This window comes from Octodon degus, unplaced genomic scaffold (assembly GCF_000260255.1).
Source record: "Octodon degus isolate 3935 unplaced genomic scaffold, OctDeg1.0 scaffold00325, whole genome shotgun sequence".
Lineage (NCBI taxonomy): Eukaryota > Metazoa > Chordata > Mammalia > Rodentia > Octodontidae > Octodon > Octodon degus.
The window spans coordinates 1,524,460-1,536,233 of record NW_004524901.1 but is presented as its reverse complement, the minus strand read 5'-3'; the positions used below and the strand labels follow the sequence as shown (position 1 = coordinate 1,536,233).

Genomic DNA, 11,774 nt, shown 5'->3' with positions numbered 1-11,774 from the left:
AGACAGACAGACAGACAGACAGGCTCCCCTCTGCATCACCGTGGAGACCCCAGCCCCCCAAAATCCATCCCTGACCCTGACCCTGACCCTGACCCTGACCCTGACCCTAACCCTGACCCTGACCCTATTTGCATAACAATAGGGGACACGCCCACCCCGGGCCGAGGCCCGAGCCCCGAGCCCTGAGCCCCGGGGTGGGGGAGGGGACAGGGGGGGAGAGAGAGAGAGAGAGAGAGAAAGAGACAGACAGACAGACAGACAGGCTCCTCTGCATCACCGTGGAGACCCCAGCCCCCCAAAATCCATCCCTGACCCTGACCCTGACCCTGACCCTGACCCCGACCCCGACCCCGACCCCGACCCCGACCCTAACCCCTAACCCCTGACCCTGACCCTGACCCTGACCCTAACCCTGACCCTAACCCTAAGAATATTGCACTTTATATGTCTGTAGAATCTAGTTTATATTTCATCATGTTGCTAGCCTTACAACTCGTCAAATTATATCACTTACAGATAACTTTTTAGTGCTTGTATTCATAAGATATTAAATTCTCAAAATTAATTTTTCTTTTATATTCACGAGTTTGTTTTCTCATGTAGAATTCTCTCCCAATTTTATGGCTCTTTAGCATAACTGTAGTGTTTTCATAACAATGTCAATAGTAACAAATTGCTACACATGGGAGGAGAAATATGGACATAAAATATCCTTGGAGAGAAAATCCCATGTGTGTTGATTTTTCAAGAGACCTAGGGAAATCTGAGAACATAGCCTTTAAATTTCTGTCTGCAGCAGCCAAGATTTGCTGTGCTTTAGTATTATGTTTGGAAAGAAGTTGGCAATTATTCAGGTTTATGTAGGAGACTGAGCAACAATAAATCTTTGTGATTATTTCATTCAAGGAGACAATAACTACATCTGATCGTTGAATTTTAGATAGCTCTTTGAAGTAGAAATATTATATCTTTTTTAAGATATGTAAAGAAGTAAGTACAGGACAAGTTGTCACTTATTGCAGAGAAAATTATATTGGAGAAATGTTTTATATTGAAAGAGGTTATCACAGGAAAGGTGAGTTACAGAAACTTTGGGGACTTCTTGAATGGAGATTGTAGCATCAAAGGATGGAATAATGCTCTTGGTATAAGCCACACATAAGAAAATATTCTAATTTCATGAACTCTTTATTCATTCATTGTGTGAGAATTTCATGATAGACTTTCTGTGTCATAGATTTATACTGGAATTACTCATCTGAGTGTGTGTGACTGCTCAGTGGAAATGGTAATAGTATGCATACAAGCTTCACAGATAAGAGATAAAATAGGAATATGAGGGAGAGGAAAATAATTAATAATTTGTGAGGACATACCAAGTCCATATCATTAAAACAGAATGGTACATTTCCAGTGTTGATAATATATCAGATTGCATTTAGGGATAATTATACAGTTTTCCAGTAGAATTATTTTTAGTAAAAAGCAACAATTCTATAAATAAAATAATTTGTGAGGTTGATAAAAATATTTATTTCCATAATCTCAAAAATGTAGATGCAAAATTTCTGGTTATATAAAATAGGCAAAATGCCCTTTATTATAAAAATTTCTATTGCATAAATGTCTTCCCTTTTCATGCCTGCAGAATGCAGCTCTTAGATTCCTATGTGGATTTACCAATTCACACATATTTTACATAGTTTCTACTGCTAATTTATCATTTATAATAATTAGTAACATTGAAAGCAAGTTATGACCAAAAATATATTTCTGGAAAAAAATATATATAATTATTTTAAACTAAAATAATGCACTGCTCACAGGCTATATTGCTATATGCTCTCATAAAACTGAGGAAATAATCTCTGAGTTTAGCACAACATTCAACTCGAAATTATGGATATATGGTAGATTAGTATGCTTACAGAAACTAATTTGATTCTTGGAGACTGTTCTCAGAGTTGGTAAACATTGGACAAATAATACAAAAGACATCAGATAATTTAGTAAATATAAAATGAGCAGCTAAATTGTGATAGGTATTGTTGAAGATGTCATGGATATAATATTACATACAATAAAACAATGGAGATAAGTGCTACTGATAACAAAACAGGAAAGTTGTGTGTCTGTGTGTGTGTGTGTGTGTGTGTGTGTGTGTGTGATTTTATATGAAGCACATACAATCCAGAGACAAGACTGAGGGGAAGTGTGCTAATTAATCATGTGGATTTATCAAATGTGAGTGTGTCACTCAAGTGTGGAGTTGTGCTCAGGCTTTGATCTAGGAGCATGATCACTGGGTTCTATGACCATCACAGAGGTCAGAGTGAGCATGTCATCCAAGAGGATGGAAGGGGAGATGCAGAAGGAACAATTAGGTCATGTGAGAATTTGTAGATCACTGTGTTACCTTGAACTTTAAATACCATGAGAGTCTTTTGAGAGCTGAGAGCATGAGATTTACAGCTAACAGACTAATCCAGATGCTGTCTCAAGAATGGCTCATTAGACAACTGTGGAAATATGAACATTGCCATATTTTAAAATAAGTCATGATAGGGCTTGTTCAAGCCTAGCAGCATGAGGTTATATTCAGATTTTGTATGACTTTCTTGTAGAAAGTGCCTTTTCTCTGTTTCTGATTTATGCATAATATACTGCCATACTTTTTAAACCCTAATTCATTTTGTGGGTTGACAATTTATCAGTTAACTAGTGTTCATTAATCTTAATAAAAGTAAACTTATTCTGCTTTTTTTCTTGTTTTTCCAGTGCTTTGGATCCGAATCAAGGTCTTAAACATGTTAGGCGAGTGCTTAACCTCTAAGTCACATCCTAGCCCTTTGCTGCTCAGAATTATTGTTCATATTGTAACTCACAACTAGGCCTCTCCAAATAAAAAAACTTGTTTTACCTCATTAAGTGTGTAAAATTAAAAATTCAGAAAATAATAACACATGGCAATTGTCACATTTTCCCCAAAGTGATGGAGAATATCACCACAGTGACTGAGTTTCTTCTACTTGGTCTGACCAGTGATCAGAGGCTGCAGCCCAGCTTTTTTGTGCTGTTTTTAATTATTTACCTGATTAGCCTGGTTGGAAATGGAATTATATTAGGCATCATTATATTGGAACCAAAACTCCATTCCCCTATGTATTTTTTTCTGGGAAATCTGTCTTGTCTGGATATTTGCTATTCTTCTGTGACACTTCCCAAAGTACTTACAAACCTCTTGTCCATTTGTAGGACAATATCTTTCCTGGGCTGCATCACTCAGCTACACTTTTTCCACTTTTTGGGATGCACTGAGGCTGTTTTGCTGGCCATCATGGCATTTGATCGCTTTGTGGCCATCTGCAACCCACTTCGCTACTCTGTCATCATGAGCCCCTTGCTGTGTGCTATGGTGGCAGCTGTGGCCTGGATCATCGGCTTCTTCTATGCTCTGATGCATTCTGTTACGACAGCTCACTTAAGATTTTGCCACTCTCAGAACCTCAATCACTTTTTTTGTGATGTCAAACCCCTCTTGGAGTTGGCATGTGGCAACACACTACTCAACCAGTGGCTTCTTTCCATTGTCACAGGAAGCCTGTCCATGGGTCCGTTCTTGATCACCCTTCTGTCCTACTTCTACATTCTTGGCTTCCTTCTCTTCAAATACCATTCCCTCAGAGTGCTCCGCAAGGCACTATCCACTTGTGCCTCCCATTTCATGGTAATGTGCCTTTTCTATGGCCCTGTGGGGTTTACCTACATTCGTCCTGCCTCAGCTACCTCCATGCATGAGGACCGGGTGGTGGCCGTCATATACAGTGCCATCACCCCAGTGCTGAACCCCCTGATATACACTCTCAGGAATAAGCAGGTGATGCTGGCTATCAGGAAAATCTTGCAGAGGAAGATGTATAAAGACTGATAGTAGCACTGACAGGACTGATGAGACCTATGTGTGATTTACATTGAGATTTTCATCACATCACTTGTAGCAATTGATTAATTTACTTGATTTTTTTATTTCTCTTGGAAGTTTTGAATGAATTCAACAATACATGAATAAGCATAAATAATTTGTTATTTATTGAGGTGTGCAGGTCCAGTACTGAGGAGAGATGATAGGCCTGTAAGCTTGGCAGCTCTATGGTGAACAAAATGGCTTGGCTAATTGTACTAGCCCCAATAAATGTCTTCAAGTCAAAAGAGCTTTTTTTCCTCCAAAAGATGTTCCCTTTCGCATGGTATCCTAGAGATGGAGAAGAAATCCAATTTGGCACCTACCATATTGAAGGGCTTTTAATCAGTAACCACTTTGGAAAAGGTTTAAGGATCAGCCATATCACTACTACATAACAACCTCCCTTCTGGATTTCAGTTGCTACCTTCCCATAGTGACTGGCTGAAAGACATCCAGAAGACAATAACGGAGAAAGTACAGACTACACAGATACACAAAGATCAGGCTCAGGCCAAGAATGACACAGGGTATCAAACTTCATGAGAAGTCAGGCCTGCGGTGTGTGGCTTTCAGAAGTTTCTGGATCCATAGAGTTGACATTATCTCCAGTGAGTTGCTTGCTGTATCCCCACCTGCATCCAGAACAGATATAAGTTTTATGATTGCCTTACTTGCCTACCAAACGTGAGCAAAGAGATACCTTAGTTTGGATGACTAGGACAGCTTAGAGTGGACAGAGAGGACTCTGGAACATAAGCACCTCACAAATCCACAGGGTGAGAAACTAGGTGGACAAAGTTGAGATTTGCCGAACTCCAAGTCTGGAGATCCTGGAAAGATAGTGTTCATTCAAAAATACAAAGGACAACTTTTAAATTTATTCTTTTTTCCATTGGTTTTCTTGAGTTTGTGTTTTTTCTTATTTTCCTCCTTTCCTCTTTTCTTTGTCTTGTATACATTTTATTAATTTTGTGCAATTCTGTTAGTTTTATTTTATTCCTTAATAAATTTTCTATCTCCTTCTTCTCATCTCAGACTGTTTAGTTTGTCAATTATTACTTTCTTCATTTTCTCATCCTCCATCTTCTCTATCTTTACCAGTATAAAATTTAGGCTTCATTAATCTTCAGATAGCTAAATATAAAACTGTTGAATTATTTCAATTATTAGTAGAGGCACAATTGTTAGGTATTGTTGATACTTGCTGTATTTTACTATTTGTTTTGCTTTACTATTTATACTATGAAGTAGGTTCCTTTTCAATATATAAGGTTTAACAGAACATGATCCTCCTCAGCCAGTAAACTTCAGTTGCTTCGTTTTCAAGGTAATAGTTCCTGTTCCAGTTCCAGTTGCTTCTCTCTCTTATAAATATCTGGTCACTGTGATGCATAAATAATTACTATGAAGCATATGGTATATATCAATCCCAAACTGACAAGACATTCTGCCTCTATGCTTCGTGCTTGCTTATCCCATATAAGCCCTAGACCACTAGCGATTAGGGCTTGTTATTCTGTGAATGATGCTAATTGAATCTGTTGACATAAGTAAATATGCACCATAATCTTGGGAATTATTTTTGTGTTGCTACCTGCCATTGCATCTGATTCATTGTCCAGGAAAACTGACTTGCTGACCAGTAATGGCCCTTACAGACAGAGCAAGGACCTTCCTGGGTACTAATGGTAATGCATACTCTTGAGATTTCTCAATTCTCCTCAGAAGTCTAGATGAAGATTCCTATATAACCACATGAGTGGCTCATATCATATCCAAAATAGAGGAGGAGACAGAAGTACAGTCAATCAGTCATTCAGTCAGTCATTCAGTCAGTCTGTCTGTCTATTTGCCTGCCTGATTTAAGTAAGTCCCTCAGGGACAACCCCATCCCAAGTAGTCTGTCTGTCAATTCTGTACAACTCAAGAAGCAAAAGAGCCTTATCAATGCTTGTTAAATAAACCCACCTTCAATGGAAAGGGGTTAGGAATGTTTAACTTCTGAGGGTCTGCAGAATGAATGAGGGAATGACAGTGTCATCATAGGCTGCTCTGTCTGTTCATGAAGACTGGAAAGCCTTTCCAAACATCTATTCACCCAAAGAAACCTAGTTGAGTACTTCTCAAAGACATCAAAAGGTGGAGGGGAATTTCAGTTTACTTTTCTCTCAGTGCTGGGACAAAATGCCTAAAACCTAACAAAGGAAGGAAAGGTTAGTGGAGGTTTCAGTCCATACTCAGCTGGCTCCAAGGCAGAGTTGCACATGGAATAAGGCAGTCATTCATAGTGGCAGAAAAAAGCACAACAGCAAGAGCAAAAGGGAGGCCTACTGACACAATGGCAGAGGCAGAGGCAAAGAGAAAGCCTCCCTCCCTTACTTGAATTGCATTCAGGCTATCTTCCCCAGGCTGGGTGTAACTCACACTCAAAATCCCAGCAGCACTCACACGCATAACCCCTGTATTGGATCTTGAATCCATAACAAGCTCTAGAATCCTACACAGTGACTATATGATGCTTTAGTAGGACACTTACATATAAATCATAACAAGGGGCAAAACCAATTAAGTGCTGTTACCCAGAAACCTGACAAAAAAGGCAACTGATGTCTGTAAGAAAATCCACCAGAATCTTTTCTCCAAATTTTCTCTGTCTCTTCCAACTCCATCATGGTCCCCCAAGCAAACAGTATAGACTGTCATCCTGCTAAAAAATGAAGATCTCCCAGCTGGGACTGGGGATAGTGCTCAGTGCCACAAGCAAAACTTCCTGGCAAGTGCAAAATCCTGAGTTCAATTCACAGCATCAAAAAATATCCAACCTGCTAATGCCTCTACAATTGCCATCATTTATGTTGCCTCAGTATTCTGCCACCCATAGCATACTGGTACAATTGCCTGGACCTAAATATTGCATTCTTCTGTATTCATTTGGCACCTTTTAGCCAGACCCTCCTTACAACTGACATGACATCAATATTCCAGAGGTTTAAAAATTTGTTCAGTTTTTTAGTTTAGTATTATTTTGTTATAGAGGAAAAATGTCCTAAAGTATTTGTTAAATAACATAATTCTTGATAACATCATTCTTCAGGATTCCTGAGACTCACCATCTGCTCAGACATTGTGAGCTACCCCTTACCCTTGTAATCAGTTACCTAAACCAAAGGACAATCCCAAAGTGTTTCTGAATGGCTTCAAATTTTTGCATAGATGTCCACATTTAGTCCAAAGGTAGACAATAAACAAATTGGAAAGTGAATAACAAGATAGCTTATTGCAATAGAGAGTTTTAATAATTTGTATTTCTACAAATAAAGTATGTGTCTTGATTATACCATTCTTTCAATTTAATTTTCAAGTTAGTTGATTCTGTGTGATCATGATCCTCTCAAGATTTGCCTAAAAGCATATCCAGTTTCTTCATTTCAAACTGATGTAGAAAATGAAGTGATATTCAGGTGCTATTCTGTCTTAAAAAGCTTCCAAATCTTCCTGGAAAGCTCAACTCAAGTGGCTAAAGTACACAGATAAGGTTTATAGTTCTCAAGTGTGTGAGTCAAATTCTTATTGAAGATATGTGATGGTCACTGCTCTGATCACAGCAGTCATATGGTTACAGCTACAGAACAGAGGTCGATCTTTGACATGAGGACAGAATCCTTTCTGATGACAGGAAGAAATCTCTAGTTCATGGTCAGTTAATTTGAAGAATCCAGTTTCCTGGAACTTGGGGGAGAAGATGATGGCAGTTGACTCTGGCAACACTATCTGGTAGTAGCAGTGAGTGTGTACATCAACACAAGAAAGAAAGGTAGTCTGTGCGGGATGCATAGGAACCTACCCTAGTGTGATGAGGCCCTGTTGATCCCATATGAGAAAGAGTTTTTCATTCTCTGTGTTGCAATAATCAGACCCAGCATTTTGCTTGGGGGTGAGCATGTGGGTAATGGTACATTCATTCCTCATCAGTTTTCCACAGAGAATTCCACAGTTTTCTCCTCCTGGGGCAGTGATGGCACTAGCTAACTGAAGAAATTGTGAGCCCAGCCTTACAGGCACCACCACATGATGCAACCCATCAATTGTAGAAGTACTTTCCAAGTTGCTCAGCACTCCAAGTTTCAAGCACCTGTCCGCTACTGGTGGCTTGGATGGACTTAGGTTTGAATTATAGTCTGCAGGCTGTGTGAATGAGGCAACACATCTAAAGAGGGTTTTTACAAGTCGGGTACTAGTGGACATCCTTGGCAAGGGTCCACCTTCCAAAACTCCTGTACAATTTTTAGTCGCTCCTTTCCCAGTTCCTTGTTCCAGATCATCTCCTCAAAGGCATGAAACTGTTCCTGTTCCAACTGTTGCTGCTTTTGTAAGGCTACTCTGTTTTTGCTTTCCCAGCTCTTTCCAGATGGTCATGTTCTGGGAAAATTCCTCTGCCTCCTTCCTCTTTTCTTCAGTATGTTGTTTTAACAACTCTGCCTTCAACTCTTTTGCTTTTGGAAATGCAGTTTCCTTTAACTTCGTTACTCTATCTTTTTTTTCTGGAATGACAACCAATTTGTAGTCTTAATGATTTGGCAGTTTCTCAACAAAGAGTGTGATATACTTGTTATAAAGGATGAAAGTATGTTCAATGTTGCCTTCTTCAGAGTAAATGTATGCCATTTGAATAATTTCAACTACAGAGCGGAAATACCGATGGGGTGGAATGTCTTTGTTCACCTCCACTGCACTGCACAGCTGTGAGAGAGCCATCACCCGGTCTTCTGGTGGGAGGCTCACATCTCCATGGTCAGATATCAGGACCCAGAAGTTCTTTCTTCACAGCTGACACGTGGAGCTCTGTTTAAAAGTACTTCTCATTAATGATACTTCCAATCTGCCTGCTGGAAAGGCACAAAATTTCTGCTGCAATAGTTGGTATAAATGGTTATGAGAAAGAAACTCCACAAATTTCTTAGAGCTGCTAGCTTCTATAAAATCTAGATCCTTGAGTTTACAAAAAAAATAATTCTTCCTGAGACTGTCAGCACCTGGGAATTCCCAGTGGCCTTCCTATGCAAATACTTGGATTTTATCACTAAAGGCTGCCTTTTTCCTTGCCTCCACTCTAACAACCACTGCCATTCTGATTAAGAAATCCTATAAGCTCACCATAGGCCATACTAACTGTTTAGCATGTGCTACATGCTGTACTGGGATAAGCTGTTTTAAAAAATGGACCCCTGACAGATTCTGAGTATACTCCATTTGTGGTTGGATAGAGCTCTTGCTGGAATGAAGTCCAACAGGATAGACATGATGCAGTCATCTTGCACAAAACTATTTTGGCCAAAGTTCTCTTGCTACTGCTTCCTGCTTCTGGACTTAAACAGAAAATCTTTACCCAGTATTCTTGGAGGATCAGAGCCAGACCTTCCCCCACCATTTGTTTGGCAAGCTCAAACTGCAGTGATTACACCCATCCTGCAGCCAGTTCAGGGTTCAGCCTCTGTGTCACTGTCCCTGACATCATACTCCTATAAACAAGTATAACCCAGATATATGTTAACTACCTATACAAGTTTTAGAAATCCAGCCCTATATACACTGGGAAAATTGACCTGAGCCAGACAGACAACTTTGAAGAGAGGATATATTCAAACCACTGCTCTGGTCATTCTGGTTGCTGACCAGTCCAATCATGGCTGAGGCCTCGGGACAGAATTCACTGGATCGCACCATACCTGCTCCCCTTGACCTTTGTGTCTTTTTAGGATGCTTATCCAAGTCCTTGATTCCCTTAACCCGATAGCTGTGTTCTTTTGCCTTAAAATTTATAATTTTCCCATGAAAATAAGTTCTTAGTTCAAACACTTGGCCAAGATTTGATGGGCATCCAATGCACATTTCATACTCTTCTAGATTGTGTGAATTCTCTCACTCCCTTTCTAGAGTACTGTTACAGAAAAACCAGGCTTAAATTATGTGTCTATTTAAACACAACTTAAGGAAATACTCTAAGACAACCTTTGGGAGCTTGACTAAGGCCCATCTTACAATCACTGACAAACCTAATGCTACTGCTTCTAGTTGGGCCTTGTCTCAAAAGACTACATGTAATATTCCCAGAAAATATTTGCTGGGTAAACAAAAGAGGCAGAAATGTAAAAGAATATCCCCACTTCCAGTATACTTCTGTTTCTTAGCTGCCCATGCAAAATCTCCTCTTGTAATTCCAATTGCTTCTGTCTCTTAGAAAGATCTGGTCAGTGTGATGCATAGCTGGTCACTATGGTGCATAGTGTAAGAAACCATCCACAGCTAATGAGCCATTCTGCCTCTATACTGTCAACTTGCTTGTCCCATATAATTCCAGAAATGAAGACATGATATTCTGGGAATGATCCTGATCAGTGCTTGTTAACATAAATAAATCAGTCTCCAGATCTTGGGTGGCATTTTGGTGCTTCTGCTTCCTTTTGCAAAGGGTGAAACTTTATTGAATATTATCATATCTCAATATCAAGTTTGCCTTTGATGCTATTACTGCTGCTACTTTAGTTGTTATTCTCAGGAGGGTATATTTGCTGCTATTCATTTGCTTACTCTTTATGCTAATATCATAATTGTCTTTGTATCCTTGACAGTACAGTAGTCCATCACCCGAGAATTTGTCTTTGGCCAGTTACACTGCATTCTTTCTTCTTAAATAAAGACATGATTGGATCTTAGCAGAGAAAAAGGTGTTGTCTTAGTTACTTTGATGGGACAAAAAACCAAGCACTCAAAGTTAAAAAAGGAAGAGATTTATTTAGTTTATAGTTTATAGATATTTAGATATGCAATAAGTTGGCTCCAGAACAGGGTGGCTCATGGCAGAGGAGAAACAGTGCATGGTGCAGAAAGATATCAAAAGGAACAAGAGGGGATAAAATCTCTTTCTGTCCCTTACACTGCATTAAAACTACCTTCTTTAGTGTGAATGGTGCACTCACACTTCCAACTCTAGCAATGGTCCATGGACCTACCAAAAATCCAAATTCAGCCACTTCAGGAAACCTTGCCCATGACACATGAGGCTCAACAGGTATTTAGCTATACCCAAAATGTACACTTGAAAAGCATACACTAAAGAGTTCTCAATATTAGCAATCTAATCAATACACACACACACACACACACACACACACACACACACATCACAAGAAGATAAGGCACTGAGATACCTCCAAAACTTTCCAAACTCTCCAAGGCTGATTCATGTGTATCAAGTGGACTGAAAAAATCTTCATGGCTGAATACTTTGAAATAATAAAAGTGGAGATTAGAGAAAAATAGGTCACTCTGCAAATGGATACCCCATGGCCATGATTCAATAACCTCAGAAAAGTTCCACCTATGATCACAAGATGCCTTGGGAGGACAAGTCCTCATAAGTTTTAGGAAGGCCTATTGTGGAATAATTTACTACAATGATGAACCTATTTTAAGTGCAGGGTCTGATAAGTTTATAATTGATATAATTACATGTTACGTAGCACTCCAAGAAAGCCTCAGAAGACCACTAATCCAATGTCACTACTCACTGATTTGTCTATTTTGGAATAGACAATTTAAATCTGATATTTTCCGCTAGCCTAGTAGTTGTCAGATTATTTTTTGCTGTTCACTTATTAATTGTCATTTTTGGTTGATGTTGGAAAACTTGAAAGAGCATAAAGAGGCAATCCAGAGATAATAATTGCAGGGAGCATCTATTATGCACAGAGTTGGGTCTTGAAAAGAAAGAGAAGAAAAATGGTATTAAAGTGAAGAGGAATAGAGGAGA

At 39.2% G+C, this 11,774-nt stretch overlaps 1 protein-coding gene and 1 pseudogene across 1 annotated transcript; one reads left to right on the top strand and one right to left on the bottom strand.

Annotated features, from left to right (window-relative positions):
- The first annotated feature begins 2,992 nt into the window (after positions 1-2,992).
- Positions 2,993-3,928, top strand: LOC101582062 (olfactory receptor 12D3). Its single transcript, XM_004647790.1, has one exon. The coding sequence runs from the start codon at positions 2,993-2,995 to the stop codon at positions 3,926-3,928; it is 936 nt and encodes a 311-aa protein (XP_004647847.1).
- A 3,603-nt stretch (positions 3,929-7,531) lies between these two features.
- LOC101581666 lies at positions 7,532-11,315 on the bottom strand (annotated as a pseudogene).
- Positions 11,316-11,774: the final 459 nt, after the last annotated feature.

Excerpts from the sequence above, each read along its gene's own strand:
- LOC101582062 (XM_004647790.1), top strand. The coding sequence starts at position 2,993 with ATGGAGAATATCACCACAGTGACTGAGTTTCTTCTACTTGGTCTGACC.